Source organism: Phoca vitulina, unplaced genomic scaffold (genome assembly GCF_004348235.1).
Source record: "Phoca vitulina isolate PV1807 unplaced genomic scaffold, GSC_HSeal_1.0 scaffold23, whole genome shotgun sequence".
In the NCBI taxonomy this organism is placed as follows: Eukaryota; Metazoa; Chordata; class Mammalia; order Carnivora; family Phocidae; genus Phoca; species Phoca vitulina.
The window spans coordinates 27,612,904-27,637,235 of record NW_022589726.1 but is presented as its reverse complement, the minus strand read 5'-3'; the positions used below and the strand labels follow the sequence as shown (position 1 = coordinate 27,637,235).

General features: G+C 35.1%; 1 protein-coding gene across 2 annotated transcripts in view; it reads right to left on the bottom strand.

Moving 5' to 3' along the window:
* Nucleotides 1-4,446: 4,446 nt before the first annotated feature.
* The window catches only part of GXYLT1 (glucoside xylosyltransferase 1), a 44,686-nt gene continuing 24,800 nt past the window's right edge, over nt 4,447-24,332 (bottom strand). For both annotated transcript variants that reach the window (XM_032420665.1, XM_032420666.1), the window contains 4 exons: nt 23,898-24,149; nt 15,212-15,335; nt 14,724-14,896; nt 4,447-8,596 (listed from right to left, as the gene is read on the bottom strand). In XM_032420665.1, coding sequence (XP_032276556.1) covers nt 8,435-8,596; nt 14,724-14,896; nt 15,212-15,335; nt 23,898-24,149 — 711 coding nt within the window. In that variant the 3' untranslated portion in view covers nt 4,447-8,434. The remainder of the gene's footprint in view (nt 8,597-14,723; nt 14,897-15,211; nt 15,336-23,897; nt 24,150-24,332) is intronic.

The following is a 24,332-nucleotide window of genomic DNA, read 5'->3' as shown; positions in this document are numbered from 1 at the left end:
GTGGAAAAAAGTCAAATTGTATAAGTGTGCAAAGTAGGATCCAACCATACCTTTATTGTGTGTCTTATATATATGTGTGCATGGCAAAAGATTTCATATACTTTAAGTGTAATTAACACAGTGTTGTATTAGTTTCAGGTGTACAATATAGTGATTCAACAATTCTATACATTACTCCGTGCTCATCACAGTATGTGTACTTTTAATTCCCTTTATCAATTTCACCCATCCTCCCACCCACCTCCCCTCTGGCAACCACCAGTTTGTTATCTGTATTTAAGAGTATGGGTTTATTTTTCCTATTTTTGTTCATTTGTTATTTCTTAAATTCTACATATGAGTGAAATCATATGGTATTTTTCTTTCTCTGACTTATTTCACTTAGTATTATATCTTGTTCTATCCATGTTGCTGCAAATGGCAAGATCACATTCTTTTTCGTAGCTGAGCAATATTCTATTGTGTGTATGTATGTATACATATTTCTTCCATATATTTATAATCTATGTATCTCTACATACCACAACTTGTTTATCCATTTCTATAGACGGACATGCCGGGTTGCTTCCATATCTTAGCTATTGTAAATAATGCTGCAATAAATATAGGGGATCTTTTCAAATTAGTGTTCTCATCTTTTTTTTTTTGGTAAATACCCAAGTAGTGGGATTATTGAACCATATGGTAATTCTATTTTTAAATTTTTGAGGGACCTCCATACTATTCTCCACAGTGGCTACAACAGTTTGCATTCCCACCAACAGTGCACAAGGGTTCCTTTTTCTCCACATCCTCAACAACACTTATTTCTTGTGTTTTTTATTTTAGCCATTCTAAGAGGTGTACGGTGACATTTCATTATGGTCTTAACTTCCATTTTCATGATTAGTGATGTTGAGCATCTTTTCGTGTGTCTGTTTTTATCTGTATGTCTTTGGAAAAAATGTCTATTCTGCTCCTCTTCCTATTATTTAATTGGATTATTTGGTTCTTTGGTGTTGAGTTACTTAAGTTCTTTTTATATTTTGGACATCAACTCCTTATCGGATATATCACTTGCAAATTATCTTCTTCATCAGGTTGCCTTTTTGTTTTGTGATGGTTTCCTTCGCTGTGCAAAAGCTTTTTATTTTGGTATAGTCCCAGTAGTTTAATTTTGCTTTTGTTTCCCTTGCCTGAGGAGACATATCTAGAAAAATGTTTCTATAGCTGATGTCAAAGAGATTAATGTCAGGGCGCCTGGGTGGCTCAGTCATTGAACGTCTGCCTTCGGCTCATGTCATGATCCCAGGGTCCTGGGATCGAGCCCCGCATCAGGCTCCCTGCTCAGCAGGAAGCTTGCTTCTCCCTCTCCCACTCCCCCTGCTTGTGTTCCTGCTCTCGCTGTCAGGTGAATAAATAAAATCTTTAAAAAAAAAAAAGAAAAAGAGATCACTGTCTATGCTTTCTTCTGAAAGTTTTATGGTTTCATGCCTCACATTTAGGTCTTTGATCCATTTTATTTTTGTGTATGGTGTAAGAAATTGGTCATTTTCCCAACACCATTTGTTGAAGAGACTTTTTCCCCATTATATATTCTTGCCTCCTCGGTCATAAATTGACCATATAAATGTGGGTTTATTTCTGGGCTCTCTGTTCCATCCTGTGGATCTATGTGTCTATTTCTGTGCCAGCACCATACTGTTCTGATTACTACAACTTTGTCCTATGTCTTGAAATCTGAGATTGTGGTACCTCCAACTTGTTCTTCTTTCTCAAGATTGCTTTGAGTATTTGGGGTCTTTTGTGGTTCCATACAAATTTTAGGATTATGTGTTCTAGTTCTGTGAAAAATGCTGTTGGTATTTTAATAGGGATAGCATTACTTCACATACTTTTCTCTTCTGTATTATTTGAATTTTTGTTTCAATGGGGACATTTTATAACTTATAAAAGATTTAATTGAAAATATAAAGACTGCTAATAAGTATTTATTAATACATTTTTCATCATGAATTTAAAAGAACTGCTTCTTGGAAGCAGTCATCACCTCAGTAATCTTTTAAAACCCTTTATATTGTGACTAGAAAACCCACTGTATAAATAATAAAATATGTAAAACTGCCAAATGTGAGACCGTAACAATACAGAGAACTTTCAAACAAAATTACACCCTGGCACAGAAAAGGTGCTTGTCTCTAATCTGAAATGTGATCCTCCTGGAAATTATAAGAAATACTTGGGCCCGGAAATAATGTACGGCCTGTCGCCTACCCAGTAGCTACCTCCCAAGCTCCCAACCCTTCTACCTCACCAACTGTTCCCTTTCCTCCGAGCAGCCATTCTTCAAGGAGAAGCCATCTTTAAGTTTGGGGCAAATCTTCATGGTCTGAGTAAACTGTTAGTTTTATTGCCTTTGCGAAGTGACTGTTTTAGGCACAGATACTATTATGGCTATGAGAGCAAGTAGAACCTTCCTCTTACAAAAAAGACATATTTCTGCCTCTGGTTGTGATTGCAATCTGGATGTTAGTGGTCACTCTGGGGCCATGTGGTGAGACCAAGCTCACGTGGTGAGAATGGTAATGGAAAAATAGACAGTACTTAACTTCCTGATGACATTGTTCAGCTGCAGAAATACCCACTCCAGAAACTGCCCACTGCCTAGGCTCCTGGTTATCAAGCATCCCAACCCTAAAGATTCCAAAATTGTTTTTGATTGCTAGAATAATTCAGATATGCCATTTGAAGAAATTAAACATTTATGGAGTACATATTTATTTAGCAACAGCAATACAGTTTCTCAAGAAAAAGATGACTTGAACTCCCCCAATACAGAACAAAGCAATTTCCATTATTCTCAGTTTACACCCAAATCTAGAATCTTATTCCCCTTTAATAAATTTTAAGATACACAAAATACTTGGAGGAAGATACCCAAATTATCCTAAAATCATAACATTTTAAGGTAAAAAGCAGTTTAAAGGTAGTAATTTCTACATGTCACAGTATACCAACATGCCTTCCTGCAGCTTTAGAACCATTACTACTGAAAATATTAATATATTTATGCAAAATGCCTGTGAAAAACTGAAACACTTGCAACTTTTCCAGTTTTTTACTTTGGGAAGAGGTACAAACCACGATCTCCTTCACAGATCTTTTGTTATAACATCCATCAAAAACCATTGGTCCAGCTCTCAAATACTGATGACAATGCATATTATGCATGTGGGTTCTGCTAAGTGTTGAATGGATGACATACTCTGTGGGTATACAACGAGCCCTGAATTGTATTTTTGCATAACATTCCAATATTCCCTGAAGAGATTTTATACAAAGTTGAAAACAGCTATTTGCCATCATAGTCAAAGTCAATTTACTTTTTAAATGGAATATAACACTGTTGCATTCTCTTCATGTTTTACAAGGAGTTGCTATGGTGTTATGTGTGTGAATATGCTCACAAATTCAGATTGTATATATAAACCAAACATAAGCAAAGGCTCCACATCAGTTCTTAAGTTTGATATTAAAATGCCTGACCACAGACCCTCCAAATAGCATTCACAGTATTGGTAGTTAAGAGAAATTTTCCTTTCTTTTTTTTTCCCCATTTTTTGAAAGGCACTTTTTTGTTTAAAAACCAAGTTTATGTAAATTCTAAAGAAATAATCCCGTTAGACATTTGGAATTACTGGTAGAAATGAGGTGACAATACATTGTTTTCCATTTAAAAGTAAATTCGACATTTATTTTAATCAATTTTAAATTGCCTAGTCCAACATGCTATTCCATATTCTTCTCATGGTTCTCTAATTCCTAGACATTTGAATTAACATCATATTCATTTTTAGTTTAAAAAAAAAACAAAAAACAGAACATTCCTGTGCCACCTCTTAGACTTAAGTTTATATAACTTGATTTTAGAAATCTGGTTTTCTGTTCAGTGAATTAGGAAACAGCAAACACTGAAACAACTTAACCAGACTTTAAGAGGCAAAAAAGGGTTGCTTTGGCAATGTAAAAAGGATAACTGTTACAGTACAAATCATTAATCTACTTTTATTAAATATTAAAATGCAATAAGGCAATTGTTGTTTTAAGACACTTGAAAGTACATTTAATAAATGGGTAACTGGCCCCATACCTGACATATTGCACCACTACTATCCTTCTCTATTTACTCTAAGGAACCAAAAAAGGTATTTAAAAAAAAAACAACAGATCCATGATCTTTCTAAAACACTTTGAAGAGGTTCTGATTACTATTAAGGTATTTATTACTTACAATACAAATTTCTGAAAAGTATCTTTTCAGGCTTTTCCCTTCAATGTGTTTCTCCTGTCTCCTCATCTCTTGAATCCATTTATAACTGTTCCACTGAAAGTATGCCTACCAAGGAATCAACAGATGTGATTTACTGCCATTCGGGGGCGGGGGGCGGGGGGGTGGGGCAGTGATTTCCAAATCTGGCTTCCTATCAGTATCATCTGGAAAACTGTTGTAACAGATTCCTGGGGCCCCTTCCAACCTAACTGAGCCGTCCCCTCCACCCTGGACTCCCCTGTGCATCCATGTGGTTAGTCTTGTATAATCCAACAACTGACTGGGATCCAGTCAAGAAATACAATGTTGAATCATTATCACTAAATTAGATCAGTGAGTAGAGTGACTGCAACAGGACTCTAGTACTGACGAATCAAAAGCAAAGTAGTTGTGCTGCCGCCTCCATGAAAGCCAGTACCTTCCTGACCCCGCAGGGCCTCACGAACTGAAAACAGAAGGCAGGCAGACAGGGGCACAGGGTGGGGGGCCTACAACTCAAAAAGTGACAGTTTCCACAGCATTTCTCTCCACCTCCACTTCTCAATTTTCCCACTCTCATTCCATCTTTTCTCTTACTCTGCCTTTTGCCATTCTCACTTTTATCCCCTTCTCTTTCCTCACTTTTCTCACTTTCTCTCTTTTCCTTCCTTTTTTTTGCTCATTCATTTATAATCACTCCTTTCTTCTCTGCTCTCTCTTCCTTAAAAACTCCTCCTTACATAATATAAGCAAATTCTTACTGGAGATATAATACATGTCAGAAAACATTCACCCTAAGGAAACAGAATGATCTGTATAGGAGGCAAAACAGAACTTCAACACTAATGCTTGTGTGTGGCATGTATTAGCCGTGTAGATTGCATTCAGATCCATTATCTCTGTTGAGTCATGTAACTTTCTGACTTACGACTTCTGAGACTCATGAGGTTGGAAGAGCATATCGATTGTTTACAAACCTAAGGCACAGAGAAGGTGAAAGGATATGCCTGAGGTCCCCATCCAAGAAAAGAATCCAGATATAATACACAGACTGGTTTTTTGCCATTATACCAGTAACATCTGACAGGAGGCGAAATGAAAGAGCAATGAGTAAGCGATAATATTATTTCAGGTTCTAAAGTGTCCAAAAGATAACTGGGTTACCTTATACATTATGAACTATTCTTCACAGGGGAAAAAAAAAAAAGTTATGTATTGCTTTAAAATGTAAATCACAATATATATTTTCTAAAGATTTCCAAGTTCTTTTAAGATGGCTATTTTATACAAATGAAGTATGACTACATTTTAAAGTCATTCCACTTTGGTAAATACTGTAGCCCAGAGATAGTTCTGAGGTCAGAATTGTTCTAATACGAAGACTCAAAGAATATATAATGTAATTTATATAACTGCATAGATATACTGTTTTATGAAAAGAAATATATTCTCTAAGTTGTTCTATAAATTTAACCTCATTAATGCTGAGACCGGCATTTCTTAAGAATTCTCATAGAAAAAGTTACCTTCTCTAAAGATAAATTCAGAAAACTCATTTTACTATTGTTATGGACTTTCTGTGATATCCTAAATTTTAGGTAAATATAGTCCCTAAGTAGAAAGTTTTCACCATATCCCAATTTATGGTAAAATGCCCAATTAGGTCAGGTCTGAATAAAACCAGACGAAAACCTTCTAACTGATCCACAATGTGGAGTGTGTGACAGTGTAAATAAGCCACAACATGAAACCAGAGATATACAGCCCAGTTGGATTAAATTATGACGACACACTACATAGCCCCAACCCACTTTATTAGAGCCAATGGGGCTGAGATTCTCTGTTCACTGAGGAAATTAAACCTAAGAAACTTACTAATAATATAAATTCATATCTTGCCAATAACCCCAATTCCTCTAATATTTCAGAATCACATTTATAATCTAACTGTGCCAAGAATTATGGTATCCTAACTTCAACTTGGCAAAACGATTCCCAGTATTTCCCAAACTAGCTGACATCAAAATCATCTGAGATGCTTATTAAAAATAGAATCATAAGATGACTTATTTTTGCACTCTAATCTAACATTGGAGACAATTAAGGAAATTTGCTTAGGAATGGATAGTAAATGAAGTCAGAGGAGGTATGATGTCATTGTAGTTACCAAAGCACTCATAGCAGTGAAATAACAGGCTATCCGGCATTTTCTTTAAGATATTTCAGCGAAGGGAAAAGGAATACATGACACAAATATGGTAAGATATTTAATGTTTAATCTGGGCGATGAGTACCACTGTACTGTTCTCTCTACTTTTATGTAGTTTTAAAATCTCTTCATTAAAAAAACATTTGCAGCCCCTATCCTAGACACAGCGTCCAAGAAGTCTAAGGGGAAGCCCGGGGATCCATGCTCAACAAGCTCCCCACGAGAGTCTAATCTAGACAGGCAAAGTTCTTTCGGGGACCATTAGAAATGATCTTATATATACCCTCCAAACTTCAAAATTCTAAGATTCTAATTCTCTACTCAGTAAACTCAATTATCAGCACAGTTCACAAGTGCTTATATTCACCATGGCATTCTGCCAAGGACATACAGATTGTGTTCTCTAAACGCATCTGTTCAAAGAGTGCTGGGCTGGTTATCAACTTCTAATTTGCCTTTTTTTACACCTTCCTCTCTGTTTGCCCTGATTGAACTGCAAAAGACAGGGGACAACTGCATTGACCATGTCTTTCTGCATATGCCATGTCTCCACAGAGGACACTCTACCTTTATAAAGCCGATCACCACTTTTTTCACATAAGTTTTTTTTTTCCTTCATGATTTTTCCTTCTCTACTTAAGCATTAAGATACCAAAAAAGGAAAAAGAAGAATAACCACGTAGCACCTAACAAGATGAGAGATCTGCCACAGCACAGTACATGCTAAGTACTCAGAATCTGTAGTCATGTTAGAGAGCAGTCAAGAACACTAAGAGAAGTAATATTTTTCTTATCTTTGAGATTAAAAAAAAGTCTTAAGTGATGTTCAAAAAAGGAAGATATGCATATTAACCCAATCAAAACTACTTTTTCTATACTCAGATATAACAATCTTCTTAGTCCAAATCATCCATGAACGTTGTCTAACTGACTTAAAGTAAGGCTCTCTACATTTGCTTCTTCAAAGTATCTTGTAAAGCCATTCTGAGGTAGAAGAAAAAAGTTTAAATCGACCACTTTTTTCTGCTTCATTGTAACTAAAATGACTGTTCACAGGAAGTATATAGCTTATGCCTTTTGGTCCATCACATTTTCCACAATCACGTAAGTATGCTAGTTAGGTTCTCACTTTATGATCAGCTACTTTTTGCTTCCAGAATGCCCAGTAAAGCTGAAAATTTTCATTTAAAGTGATGAAAATTTCCAAAAATATCTTTTTAACAATCTCAGATTTGAGTTTTGGCAACACAGGTTAACATACACAAATGAAAATACTACACTTCACAAACACACACAGACTAAAACTCCAACATTTTTACGGTTTTCCCACTTTCTTATATAGCTCAATTTTAAACATGCAGCTTACTTATAATCTAATTTTAAACATGATTGTCACAGGAATATTTTAAAACAGAGATGAAATGTATAAAGGCACACATCGATTGTCAATGGTTACATCGGTTACATCACATTGCTTTAGAAACAGAACCTGTTCTGTTCCTGTAAACTTTCTGTCACACATTTAAAGTGAGGTTAGTGCTGACATAAAATTATTGCTATACTCACAGTTTGAATGTTTTCACTGTGTATGAGGTACATTTTCTCCATCCATACACCCCTACTGTTCCTACTCACTTGAGAAGAGTCAACCAAAGTCTGTAGGCTACAAACCATTCAATAATATTTTCATCAATACTGTATTGACAGCAAATAACATTACAAAACATCAGGTATCAAAAATGTCTTCTTGCTGGAGTTCAAGACTTTAATTTATTCTTCATTACATGAATATATATACTCATTTAACTTCTTCAGGAGAAACAATTATTCTGAAGATGAATAATTCCTTCCTGAACACTTCATCCAAGACCATTCCTTCACACATGTCCTCTGATATTTTGTTGTTTTAATTCATTTGATTTAACGGTCACCAAGGATCACCTTTCCTTTGGTGGTCTATCATAACGATCTTGTATGCTTTTTGTTAGCTGTTTGATAAATATTTTGTAAATTTTTCCACAGTACGTATGGACTGTCTTTTGTAGTTCCAGTTCTAAAGGTTTTAGTAAGGAACGGATGTTGTCATCTTTAAAAGAACACTAGAGAAAAAAATAAAAAGACAAATATATATAAATATATGAAAATTCAATTATGCTCTAAACTTCCTCAATTTAATATTGATAACTTCCACTTAGTCTCACAAAAAGTACATATGCTGAACAAATATTTTCAATGAATTAAATGGATGTATGATCTCACATTAGTCACAGTAAATCACTGAGGGCATCAGGGAAAGTTTTTCAGAGAAGAGGTAATGGAGGCACGGCATTTCAAGCCAAGACAAGAACAGGTACAAGAGCAGAGAAGGCCCAGAGACAGCGACTGGTGTGAGATGATGACCAAAAGTTCTGAAGGTATGTATCTGAGAGACACTAAGGAAAGCCAAAACTCACTCTGATAATAGTGCTGAGGCTAGACTACAAAGAATTGAGAGAGAGGCATGCCGTGGGAGGAATGAATGCAAAATGACAGCGCAGTTCAGGGTTTCCCAAAGAGCCCTAACTATACAAAGCAGCCCCATGGGTAAATACATTTGGGAGCTGCTCCACATTATGCACTCTTCATGGGAACTCACACTGGCACATGAAAAGCTGTAAACAGTAAAATGAAAAATACATGTGTTGAATGTTGTTTGGCCCACCAGTTCCAAAATATATTTTGACCAGAGTCCTTTTTTACTGTAAAATATACAATATCCCAAGGAATACATTTTGAAAAATACTGTAGTAGCAGTTATTATAACTTGTGATTTTAGTTTTTACAACCAGCTATATTTTTTGATTTGGCATTTGCAACTAGGCATATTTTCAATTAGAAAGATAGATGGGGCTTAAAAATGGAATATTTTATGTGGAAGTTTAGAGTCAGTGAAAAATGCAAGCTCCTGAAGGAAATGCAGAACCTGACATCTCAGAGGGCTCAAATGACCTAAGGTGATCCCCAAGGTTCACTACCATGACACTGAGGGCGAGGAAAGCAAGTGCCACTTGAATTGCAATTAGTGAGTCTATGGGAAGCCACAGTCAATCTTTGGAGAACAGGATGAACTTAAAGGATAATTTGTAACATGGCTTTTATCAATGTAGAGATGTAAAGAGACGCTGAACCTCGGTAACTCTTCAAAAAGAAAACTATGAGCATTAACTGCATGAAACCATCATTCTTGGGATGATTTTTAAACCCAGTCACGTGCACTGAAGATAAATACTGTTTAGAAGATTAAAAATGAAAAGAGGAGAGGATGCTTAACCAGGAAGAATGTAATGGAAATAGTACTAACTGGCATGTAACTAACTGGGAGAAACTAATAAAAGCTGGATTGGTCTTTTGTTTGCTTGTTTTAAAGTGCTGTATATGGATACGCCTAAAATTTATTTGGGGTTAAGAAAAGCAGCCATGTTGAAAAAGAGCAGCCTTTATCAAGGTTTATCACCTTTATCAAGTAACACTGTCAAGTAACATCTCAATGCATACAAAAAACATCCTTGGACGACTGTGGTTGAGAGGCTAATAATAACGCGAAGACCAAACTATGACGTTTTTCTAAGCAATGAAAATAAAATGACAACATGGGTGACCAGGTGATGGGTATTAAGGAGGCCACATGTTGGGATGAGCACTGGGTATTACATGCAACTCATGAATCGCTGAACACTACAACAAAAACTTACAATGTACTATATGTTGGCTAACTGAACATAATGAAAAATTAAAAAAAATTTTTTAAAGGAAAATGACATTACAAAGGTGTTTAAAAGTTAATTCCCAGAAATATGAAGTACCTGATATTCAGTTCATTCATTTTCATGTTATTTAAATCCCAGTGTTTGTGGTTAAAAAAATTTTTTTTTCATGGGGCGCCTGGCTGGCTCAGTAAGAGAAGCATGCGACTCCTGTTCTCGGGGTCATGAGTTCAAGCCCCATGTTCAGTGTAGAGATTACTTAAGTAAATGAGTAATTAAAAAAAATTTTTTTTTCTTCCCTAAGTATTTTGAAGAAGACTTTTCTAAAATAAAAACAGTGCCCCGTGAATTAGAGCTCTTTTAGTCCACCATATAACACAACTAATTTGACCTTTCAGGGAAAAGATGATAAATTACAAAACTGCCACCCATATAAATAGAGCCTGAGGTCATGGCACATCTGCCATTCACATCATCTGCAGCACTGCAGAGCTGTGCAGGACGTAACCTGCATCTAGGTGTTCCCCTTCCCATAGCCCACATGTGGCCTCACCTGACTGGAGGCCTTTTTCCACTTTCCACACTGTATGCTGTGCCTGACTCATTTTCACTTTTCCTTCCCTGCCTTTATTACAATATATTGTTATATAATTGTTCTACTTCATTATTAGTTATTGTTCTTAATCTCTTATGTGTCTAATTTATAAACTAAACTTTATCAGAGATATGTATGTATAGGAAAAAAACACAGTATATATAGAGTTCAGTACTATCTGTACTGAAGACATCCCCTGGGGGGCTTGGAACGTATCCCCCATGGACAAGGTGGATGACCGTAGACAGAAGGGAAACACTCAGGACCACTCCCTTGTGAAGACAGTTAGGCAAATATAAGCAGGATGTGAAGTAAATCAAAGTTAACACAGAACCACCAAGAAATGTAATTCAGAATGAAATACGTGAAGCAGAAAATACCTTACAGAGCAATAAAATGTTTTGTTCCCATTTTGTATTTGCAATTTTTAATCTTAATATTTTTATTCACTCAACAACTAATATTTAACAAATATGTATGGACCGTAAAACCTGATTTGCTGGAAGATACAGCCATGCATTTACATTTTAAAGATGGTTCATATCCTTTATAATTCATATTGTTCATTGCATTCAATGGCAATGACTAAGCTTCTGTCTGAAACTTGCATAAATACTCTTGTGTGAATACATTGCTTTTAAAAATTACACTTCTCATTGAATTATAGATAAGGGAAGATAAAAACACTAACCAAGAGCACCATAAAAGACTGATTAACTTAAGTTGAAAAATGGAAAGATACAGCTATAATTAATACAGATTCAAAACAAATACAAATAATCAATTCAGTATTTGAAGTCATTTTAAAAGATTTATTTTTTTAAATCAAGTGTAATTAGTCAGCTTAGAACCATTACTCAGCTTTTTAAAGGTATATATTTACCAAAGATCAAAGAAAAGATCAAATAAAACTAGTGAAATTTAATTCCTTAATAATGGATTTTCTTAATGCTCAAAGGAAACAAAGAAATCATATTTTTATAAGAATATATTTCTTTTCTCTTCTGCAGTCTCAGAACCCCAAAAGTACTTTTCTTCATTTTTATCACCTTTTGACAACACATGATAAAGCATTAATATACAAAATTGATTTCTGGGGGCATGTAAGATCTGCTACATTAAATGAATATCAACACTAAATTTTAGAATTCTTCAGTGAGTGTAGCTATATCATGATAAACTGATTATACAGAAACTTTATCTATCAAGTTTACAGGAGAAGAAACTTAGCAAATAACATATAAAATGAGAGCCTACAATGCCATTAGCACTCTGCCTACCACCAAGTTTGAGAAACACTGATTTCCAGGAAAAAACTTGAATTCCTTATCATTGCAGATCATCACCTTGATGCAGCATATCATCACCACATTGATCCCAGCCCAGCCACTGCCTCATCACCCAGCACTCCACTCCAACTGAACAGCTCCACACCTGACCTCTCTCCATGGACTTTTCATGAAAAAAGTGTTTTTTTGTGTTAAAACCCCTGAGCCTTTTTCTCAGGCAGTACTCTGCCCAGATAGACCCTGCTCCTGGAAAACTCTTCCTCATTCAAGACCCACTTCAAAGGCCTCCTCTGAGGGAGGTACAAGGCTTCCTCGGGCCCTTCAAGGCAAACAAAGTTCTTATACTCTCTTATGGTTCCAGTACAGTCTCTGTCACAATGGATTACAGTTAAGTATTTTCATCCTCATTCCTATATATGAGGCTACTACAGTCATTAGCAATAAAAAGAATAAGAATCTAAAAAACAGAGGCAATCAGCTCTTCTCCTGACCCCCACACTTAAACCAAACTAGCACTCCTATTATTTACTTATGTTCTGTCTTCACATCCCCATAAGATTAGGCACAGTCTAGCAGAACAAAGAGTACATCTGCATGAGAGATAAATGGTCACATATACTTCTCCCCAGGTATCAGTGAATTAACTGCATAGACAGGAAGATATAGTTCATTAAGCAAAATCATAGATCCAATCTTCATCTGGACTTGCCCCAAGTTTTGGTCCCCAACATATTCACGGAGACATGGTTTATGATTCAAACTAGAGATATGTAAAGTACAGTCATCTCTCCCTGTCAACCCACCTTAATCACATAAAAGAGGATAGCAAGAACAAGAAAAAAAAAAAAGAAGAAGAAGATATCTGGGGCAAGGGTGGGAAAGGGGCAGTAATAGTTTTCTCAAACTCAATATAAAGCAGATGCTTAAAAAAGGAAACCCCATTTACAAAGGCAACAAAGAAGATAAAATACCTAAGCATCAACTTAAGATATGTTCAAAATCTGAATGAAGAAATCTATGAAACATTCCTGAAAGAACAAATGGAAAGATAGTCCTTGCTCTCGATTAAGATGTCTCAACACCATCAAAACGTCAGCAGCTCCTAAGTTAATATAAGAAACTGATTCGCTCCCAATAAAAATACAGGTTTTTGAGTTAATGAGTTAATATTTGTTTTTTGAGTTAAATGAGTTAATATTTGTGGAAAAATAAATATGCAATAGCTAGGAAAACACTGAGAACAGGCTCTGAAGAGGGAGTAACCCCCCAGATACTGAAACACAGTACAACGCCTTTATAACTAAAACAGTGCAGCATTAGTGCACATTAGACAAACCAGTGGAACAAAAGAGAAAATTCAGAAATTACAAATGGAACTTTAGTATATGATAAGGTCAGTATCTCAAATCTTTGGGTTAAAGACAGACTTTTAAATAATGGGTGTTCTTTTCGAGTGCATGTTGAACATTCTCCAGAAGAGATCACATACTGGGTCACAAATCAGCCCTCAACAAGTATAAAAAGATCTAGATCATTCCACGCATATTTTCAGACCACAACGCATGAAACTTGAAGTCAACCAAAATAACCCAAAATAATGAAGGGAATATGTCAGATGGGCACACGACTTTGGCAAAAGGGATTCCAATGGCCAAATTGGAAACAACTTAGGCATCAACACAAATAATACATTATAAATCATCGAAAAAAAACACCTATCAATGATTTCTTACTAATAATGTATCAGTCAATAAACAGGTAAAAGGGGATGGTTCTTCCTTACAGGAGAATGCTGAGTGCCAAAGTTGTACGGAGAAGGAGAACTAGGGCTGGACAATCCTCAATTTGCAACTACCATAGTAAAGATTGGTTTAAACAAGAACCAACAATGGATGCTAAATGTAGCATAGAAATTTTGATGAGAAGGTATTTACATGATTTTAAAGAGTCTCCCCACAGACTGCTTACAAGAGGAAAAACAACTACACAGTGGAGAAACTGAACATTTTGAGTGAGTGATCAAAAGCAGCATCGCCAACAAAAGGCAGGTAGACAAAGGTGACTGTGAATGGGATACCCTGAGAAGCTCACACTGCTTACACAGTACTTTGACCAGGAGGGCATACGCTGAACCTAATCATAAGGAAACATCAGACAAGGCAATATGAAGAACATTCTAATAAGAAAAAAAGGTAAAGAGGCTCTATTCTCCAAAAACGCCAATGTCATAAAAGACAAAAACTGAGAAACTGTTCTATATTGAAAGAGAATACACATGAAAGTACTGTATCAATACGAAATTTCCTGAGTTTGATACCTGTACTGTGGTTTATAAGAGAATGTCCCTGTTCTTAGTGAAAACACATTAAAATCTTTAAGGAGTAAAAGAGCATGACGTGTGCAACTTACATTCAGATGGTTCAGAACAAAACCTGTCTATACTGAAAGAGAACCAATGGTAAAGCAAATAAGGTAAAATGTTAATAACTAATGAACATGAGTAAATGATATGGAAATTCTTTGTATATTCTTGCAAATTCTCTAAGTTTGTAAGAATTTCAACACAGAAAGTTAAAAAAAAACAAAAACACATTCTTACATTTCTCAGTGCTTCATAAATGGCTCTAAATGCTGGTTGCTTATCATCATGGTAAACACCTCTGTTCCCATGAAGAATAAAGATTCCTTCTTCTTCTGCTTCCTGGCAATTGCTTCCATATATACAATGATCTGGTCGATAATTCCATTGACACGGAAAAACAAAAAGGCTTTCTATGTGAAGAAAAATAAAACAATGAAGCAAATAACCCCAATTCCATAGAATTAACATTCTGCAAAGATTTTAGTTTAAAAACACAGCTCTTATAGGAGAAGATTTAAAACAGTGAAAAATGTTTGGCATTTAGATCCTTTCCTACAAAAACAATATTAAGAAAAGTTCAAAAAAAAAGTTTTACTCTGTCTTAAACATAGTGATAATCATTAATATAAGCCAAAATCAAATAATTGCATTTCTTCATTTTTGACTAAATATTATCTATGATTTTTTTTACAAATGCAAAGAATAAAAGGAATTTAAATGATTACCTGGATTATGAAAAAAGATGATATTCAACAGATCTTGATCCCCCCATGTGATGTTAAGTTTGTATTTTTTAAGCAATGGCATAAGTATATCTCCCCATCGCAGCCGTACAGTTGTCATGTCATTCTGTTGGTAAATACATTAAGAAGATCCTCAGGCTTCCATGTTTAATATGGCAGCACAATGACAGTTCCCCATTCTTCCCTTAGCATCACAGAGCACCAAGAAGAAATGCAAACTTCTTCTGTTATAAAACCAAGTGACTAACGTGAACCTAAATGTGAGTAGGGTTGTCCATTTGGGAATAGTAAAGATAATAAAAGAAGGTATCTGAAGCTACAATGTAGAAGTGATAAAACTAGTAAGTCAGGAAAGATTGGGAAAGAGAAAGTAGGTGATAGTTTAAAGTATGATGACTGTGTCCTCGTCCTAAAATGCAGATAGTTTTAGTACCTATGTCATATGCCTAGACATAGTACCTAGGTCTATATCACAGTTATTATGGGTTCAATCCGTTAACATATAAATAAAAAGTACTTAGAGAGTAGTTGGCACATGACACATCTCAGTGTTAGCTATTATTGTTACCAGGATCACTATCACTCTTAGACTGATTTGTTAATCTTTTATAATTGACATTTCAAAGAGATCAATCTGAAACTGGTAAATCAAAAACAGTGAATTTCATCAGGTGCCTTTTCAGCTTCTATAAAGTTGCTCGCAGCTCATTATTTTAAAAAACACAAAGTCAAATACCCAAGGAAACAACAGAGTTGAAAGAGAGCTCTAGATCTTGTGAATGTGGGTGAGAATCAGTGGAGCTGAATACTAAGCCTTTTCAATTCATTTGACTCTTAAACTCTTCAGACTTAGCCCAATATTCCTCAAAGTACAGTTTTCAGTGTGCACAACAGTGAATTTTTAAAGTCCTTCACAATATTAAGTACAGAAATTAAGAGTAACATTCAGAAACCTTTATAGCAACTCAACAGAATTTTAGGTCTATTTAATCTAATACTTTTCTAGTAACTTACATCATTTTTACAAAAGTATTGGCTCATGAAAAATTGTACATTTAAAAAACAAAATTGATCCTCCATACACAGTTTGAAAGACATTGTGATAAGCTATTCTAGGATATATAATAAAAACAATGGGGGTAAAAACAATCTATCCTTTAAGAAAGAGAAAGAAAAGCCAGAATTCCTAAGGGAAAAAGCTATATATTTAAACTAAATATTATCTGCTATAACTGTATTAACCTTGTGTGAAGTTTTCAGAACACAGTAAACACAATAATTATAAAATAATCAGAAATTCCCCCAAAACAATCTGGAAAATGACTGAAAGAAGTCTTACTTAAGGAAAAAATAAGAAAATACTTTATTGAAAGGACAACTCCGAAATAAGTCATTTAGCATGTTAACTAAATATTCTTAGCATCTGAAAAGGAAACTCTGAATTGTACAAGAACAAAGACTAGCAACACATTCAATAGACAGGGCTGGTGGACACCTTGTACCGTGCCATGTTCAAATCTTCATTGGATTCTTTCCATTCAAATATAATAAATATATATAAATATATAAATATATATATATATGAAGAAATATACCTATTCAAAGAAAAAAATCAGTGAAAGATCAAATTACAAGGTCCAGTGCAGTCTTAGGGAAAAAAAAAAGAAAACAGATGTTGGCAAGGATGTGAAGAAAGGGGAACCCTCTTACACTGTTGGTGGAAATGCAAACTGATGCAGCCACTCTGGAAAACAGTATGGAGGTTCCTCAAAAAGTTAAAAATAGAACTACCCTATGATCCAGCAATTGCACTACTAGGTATTTACCCAAAGGATACAAAAAATGATTCAAAGGGGCACATGCACCCCAATGTTTATAGCAGCAGTGTCCACAACAGCCAAACTATGGAAGAGCCCAGATGTCCATCGACAGATGAATGGATAAAGATGTGGCATACACACACACACACACACACACACACACACACACACTCACAGGAATATTACTCAGCCATCAAAAAGAATGAGATCTTGCCATGTGCAAAAATTTGGATGGAACTAGAGGGTATTATGCTAGCGAAATAAGTCAGTCAGAGAAAGACAAATACCATATGATTTCACTCATATGTGAAATTTAAGAAACAAAACAGATGAACATACAGGAGGGGGAAAAAAAGAAAAAAGAGAGAGGGAGACAAACCATAAGAGACTTAACTATAGGGAACAAACTGAGGGTTGCTGGAGGGGAGGGGGGTGGGGGGATGGAGTAACTGGGTGATGGGCATTAAGGAGGGCACTTGATGTAGTGAGCACTAGGTATTATATGCAACTGATGAATCACTAAATTCTACCCCTGAAACTAATAATACACTATATGTTAACTAAATTCAATTTAAATAAAAATTTTGTTAAAAAAAAGAGGCATGACATATAAAAGGAGTTCAGGTTATAGAAAAAAATTTTAAAGTAGAGAAATGGTCAAGGGGTATGGACAAACAGCCATTCACAAAGGAGGAAACAAATGGCCAAAAATTAAATGAAAATATAATTTTCCACACTAGTAGTACAGTCAGTAAAGTATAAGCTAAAATATGAGATATTTCCAGCCATATAACTACATGCTCATACTAGTACACACAAACAATAAAACCAAATCATCCATTCTCTGCTATCTCATATACACATTAAAAATATGATAGACTATGTACTGACATAAAAATGAGTCAATTATATGTTTACTAAGTAAAAAAGGCAAACTGAAGATGTATAAAAGGCATAAAAAGATGTGTTTATGTACATCTGTTTCAAAACATTTTTTAATGTGTCTGAAAAATATATAGCAAAGTTTATAATATCATTTGGGCAAAGAAATGAAACTGGGAAGAATGGTATATAAGGGGAGACTCTTCTTTTTATTCTACATACAATGAATTATTTAAATTTTTATAAGCCTGATTTCATTTTGCAATTTATAAATTTTTTTTAAGTTTATTCATTTATTTAAGTAATCTCTATACCCAATGTGGAGCTTGAACTCACAACTCCAATACCAAGAGTCACATGCTCCTCTGAGTCAGCCAGGTGCCCCTCATTTTGTAATTTTTAAAAAGAAAAATGTAGTTCTAATTTACTAATTTTAGCCAACCTACCACCAAAATGTGCACATATTAAGATCAATTAATCTCATTTCAGAATAATGTATGCTTTTGAAAATACTTACCATTATGAGTCTATCTTATATATAAATATAAAACTGATAGCTGGCTATTCACAGCATGTTCCAACAGTGCTAGAAACTGGGAACTCATCAATTCCCAAAGATCAGTTACTGCACTAATCTCTGAAGAGTTCTACCCTTGTTAGTAAGATGTTCAGATACTCTGTTCTCATAAGCTATATATATATATATATATATATGTATATATATATATAATAGAATGAAAGTTCTCCATCACATACCTTTTACAAATATGTAAAAATAACCATCATGTCTACTTCATGGATGTGGAAATGTTCTCTTTCCAATATTTTTTAATAACTCACTAATGGCCCAGTTTCTAAAACTTTCATCTATCCTCTGTCAGGAACCTATTAAGTTGCTACTTTATGTCATACCCCATTCTATTTTTTTTTAAGATTTTATTTATTTGACAGAGAGAGAGACAGCAAGAGAGGGAACACAATCAGAAGGGAGTGGGAGAAGGAGAAGCAGGCCTCCCATTGAGCAGAGAGTCAGATGCAGGGCTCGATCCCAGGATCCTGGGATCATGATCTGAGCCGAAGGCAAACGCTTAACAACTGAGCCACCCAGGCGCCCCTCATACCCCATTCTAAATATTCCCAATACAAAGTTGTACAAAACACACATCCTGCCCTCAGTAGGTGGAGAAACCAAAGATTACTTTACAAATTAATATATGGCAGGATGTGAACACAGTACAGCAAATATACAAGAAAAAGATTCTCAAGATGCCTTATTTGGGGGCACCTGGCTGGCTTAGTCAGTAGAGCATGTGACTCTTGATCTCAGGGTTGTGGGTTTGAGCCCCACATTGAGAATACTTAAAAAGTAAGTAAAAACAAAAAACAAATTTTTTTAAAGATGCCTTATTTATATTCTTTGGTTTTCCCTAATAGAAAAAGGCTAAGAAATATCCTAATAGGGATTCAATACTGCAAATATAATCATAACACAAAATACAAAGCAATAGCTTAACCACTTTATCATTATCTACCAAGCATAATGAGAAACAAAAAAGCAGAATTTTTACTATTTTAATTTTTAATGCATATAATACATTAGTTTGGAAATGAACAGTAATGAATGGTAGGGACTGGGTGACAGCAAAGCAAATTAAGAATTTAAAATATGGCCATTATCTTAAATGGGTAGTCTTACAGCTTTTCATGCAATAAGTACCATGGAGCAACATTCGCAGATGTGTAGGGAACAGTTTAGAAAGTTAGTATAAGTAATCAGTATAAGTAAACAGTTTAGAAAGTTAGTATAAGTAATCACTAGACCCAGAAACTGTAGAATTAGTAGGAAAAAACAATGCAATGTTTGCTACAGATACAGTCTGGAAAACAACCAGGAAAAACAAACATATGAAAAAAGGAAACAAAAATAAATTTTATAGAAACATATTAGCAATCATAAATACAGTAATATTTGAAAACAAAGCAAATCTGTGTTGTTCCCACTGGGCAACACAGGGACGGTAGGCTGAAGTAAACTGCACCTACTGAATTAATGTATTAATGTAATTAATGTATAATCATGTGTCTCATAGTCTTCTTCATTAGTCTATTATACACAGATGAAAACAAAGTTTGAGGGGCGCCTGGGTGGCTCAGTCGTTAAGCGTCTGCCTTCAGCTCAGGTCATGATCCCAGGATCCTAGGATCGAGCCCCACATCGAGCCCCACATCGGGCTCCCTGCTCGGCAGGAAGCCTGCTTCTCCCTCTCCCACTCCCCCTGCTTGTGTTCCTGCTCTCGCTATCTCTGTCAAATAAATAAAATCTTTAAAAAAAAGAAAAAAGAAAGAAAACAAAGTTTGAAAGTTTAGAAATGATTTCAACTCCTATATCTACAGTTCTAGTTGATTTTAGAACATGCCATGACAAAAAAAAAGGGGAGGGGGACGTTGAAAGTATTTAGGAGTGACATTTAAATAAGTAAAAGACAATCATAGATTTGAACTGGAGAGTTGTAATTTTGAAATGTTTAAAAAATAATGGTGTTTACTAAATTATCTCTAAGGTTCTTTGCAATAGTAAGCTTCTCATAATTCTATGAATTTCAAATGAAGAGTTACTGAGAAGTCGTATTATTCCTTAGCAGGTAATCTTATAGCACCATCTTCTGGTATAACATTACTGTGCATAAGCTAACAATCAGAATAGGAGGAACTCATGGTATTATGCCTGTTTTATTTAGTACAACTTTATGGTACGTGAAATTTTAAAACTTAAGCTATATTAACAAATTAGGTAGCTGAAGAAATGTTCACTGTTAAGCAAGAGCACAGGTTACACTAGCGTTGTTAAAGCATTCAACTGTGGGAGACAAAACTGAAATGAAATCAAGATTTCAAAAAGGTTCAGAAAATGAGAAGGCTAAAAACAACAACAAAAAAACTAAGTTTACTAGATCTACAGAAAAAAGAACGATGGGTACAAACAGTCCTAAGATTGAAATGTCGAGGCATGGGCATGGCTGCAAGCAGTTCTGCTGCACACACCAAAGATGAATCAAGGAAACAACTCTAAATGAGGCCAAAATTTAAATAAGACACACAAAAAGGAGTAATAAATAATGGTGTGAAGTCTGGTCTACCAGAAGCCATAAGAAAAACATCTGACAAATATATATGCATACATACACATATACATATTTTCTCATATCATAAAAGACATAATATTCCTTAATGTTTAATATAGCCCCAACCAGATGCAAAGGGATAAACAGCACGTCTATATGGGTATTTCAGAAGTCACTGTATTGAGCTAACATTTAAGTGCTTACTATGTGCCATGCTCTGCACTAAGCATTTTATTTTTATTTTTATTTTTAATTCCAGTATAATTATCATACAATGTTATGTTAGTTTCAAGCATTCAATATAGTGATTCAACAATTCCATACATTACTCAGTGCTCATCATAAGTGTGCTCTTTAATCCCCATCACCTATTCCACATTATCTCCCCTCCCACCACCCCTCTGGTAATCATCAGTTTGTTCTCTATAGTCAAGAGTCTGTCTCTTGGTTTGTCTTTTTTCTTTGTTCATTTGTTTTGTTTCTTAAATTCCATATAGAGTGAAATCACATGGTACTTGTCTTTCTCTGAATTATTTCACTTAGCATTATACTCTCTAGATCACCCATGTTATTGCAAATGGCAATATTTCATTCCTTTTTATGGTTGAGTTACATTCCATTGTGTGTATGTGTATGTGTCTGTGTGTATGTATATGTATGTATATACACATACATATACACACATATATAAAGTATATATATATATACACACACACACATACACACACATCTTCTTTATCCATTCATTTATCAATGGACACTTGGGTTGCTTGCTTCCATAATTTTACGGCTATTGTAAATAACGCTGCAATAAACATAAGGGTTCATATATCTTTTTCAATTAGTGTTTTTGTATTCTTTGGGAAAATACCCAATAGTAGAGTTACTGTATCACACTGTAATTCTATTTTTAATTTTTTTGAGGAACCTCATACTGTTTTCCATAGCGGCTGCACCAGTTTGTATTCCCACCAACACTGGATAAAGGTTCCTTTTTTTCCACATCCTCACCAACACTTGTTTCTTGTGTTTTTGATTTTAGCCATTCTGGCAGGCATGAAGTGGTATCTTTGTAGTTTTGATTTGTATTTCCCTTAGAATGAGTGATGTTGAGCATCTTTTCATGTGTGTGTTGGCCATCTGGATGTCTTCTTTGGAATAGTATCTGCAGATGTCTTCTGCCCATTTTTTATTTGAATTATTTGTTTTTTGGGTGTTGAGTTGTATAAGCTCTTTATATATTTTGGATATTAACCCTTTATTATGTATGTCATTTGCAAATACCTTCTCCCATTCAGTAGATTGTCTTTTAGTTTTGTTGATGGTTTCCTTTGCTGTGCTGAAGGTTTTTACTTTGATGTAGTCCCAATAGTTTATTTTATATTTGCTTTTGTCTTCCTTGCCTAAAAAAATGTTGCTACAGCTGATGTTAGAAATTACTGCCTGTGCTCTCTTCTAGGATTTTTATGGTTTCAGGTCTCCCATTTAGATCTTTAATCTATTTTGAGTTTATTTTTGTGTATACTGTAAGAAAGTGGTCCAGTTTTCCCAGCACCATTTGTTGAAGAGATGTACTAAGTATTTTAAAAGGATCTCCTTTAAACTGACAACCTACATAAGTCCATTTATTATCTATTTTTCAGTTGAGAGAATTGACATTTAAAGTTAACCAGCAAGTGGTTAAATAAATGCATAGGTGGCAAGGTTAAACATAAAGACAGTTTGACTCCAGTGCCCACAAACTACAATGACATAAAACTCATCAACATAAAATTGGTAAACCATACAACATACTCCTCTATTCAGAATGCACAGAGAATCTAAATAGCCTGATTCTTCCACTGACCCCACAATTTGAGAGATAAGAAACATGCAAGAACTTTTTTTTAAAGCTTTTATTTATTTATCTGAGAGAGGGAGAGAGGGAGAAGGCACACAGTGGGAGGGAGGGGCAGAGGGAAAGGGAGAAGCAGGTTCCCCCTGAGCAGGGACCCCAACACAGGGCTCGATCCCAAGACCCTGAGATCATGACCTGAGCTGAAGGCAGATGCTTAACCAATTGAGCCACCCAGGCACCCCAAGAATTTTTTTTTTTAATGTTAACTTCCAATAGCCCCAAACAGCTCACATTTATAATGTGTTAGCCACTGTTCTAATTCAATCTTTTTTTTTTCTTAAAGGTTTTATTTATTTATTTGACAGAGAGAGACAGCGAGAGACGGAACACAAGCAGGGAGAGTGGGAGAAGGAGAAGCAGGCCTCCCACCGAGCAGGGAGCCCGATATGGGGCTCGATCCCAGGACCCCGGGACCACGACCCGAGCCAAGGGCAGATGCCTAACGACTGAGCCACCCAGGCACCCCTAATTCAATCTTTATAAAAGTCCTATGATGTAAGTAATGTTACCTACCATCCTCATCTCACATTTGAGAAAACTAAAGCCCAGAGATGTTCAAAATTCACTCAAGGTCCTAGAGTTTTAAACCTGGCCAACAGGGTCCAGAGTCTTAAGCTCTTCACATCTCTGTGTCACCCCCAAGATGTTCTACAGTTGCACAACTACAAAATGACAACTATTAGCTAGAATAACAATCTAGAAAGATGACGTTCACTACTTAATGCATTGTTATTTTACTTCATTTTAAGGACATCTGGATTGATCTACCACAATGGTCCAATAAACAGAATACAAAGGACACACTTTTCTTCAATTATTCTAAATAAGTAGGAAAATTCTGAGTAGTTTAATCTAGTTCTTAATAAAACAAAACTATATTGGAAACCAAACAATTTGTGGGAGGAAAATAGAGAACTGTTAACCAACTAACTGTATCAGTGACTTACCTTGAAATATTTCCTTCTCATTCTAGTCATGTTCATCAACATAACTCCAGAGTTTACTCCAGTTTTTCCATAATATGGATGCCTGGCAAAGCGATTATACCACCCTATTCGTGGCTCTTCATGTTCTGGCGCCATTGCAGCAATTTGTGTGGAATTAAATTTCTTTAGTAAAGACCAAATATCATCAACGGGCCGTAAAAAAAGGATATCAGTGTCGACGTACAATAGTGAGTCAACTTCTTTCAGGATTAACTATGAGAAGAGATATTTGAAACATTAATTATAATTCTATTTATTTAATATAAAACATAAAAAAGGCTTTTGTTGTAAAAGAAATACCTATGAGACAAGTTAATTATGTTAATTTTTTAAAGTAACCTTTCCTAAACTGTCATTTTTTTACAATAGTATATATGGAGATACTATGCTAATCTT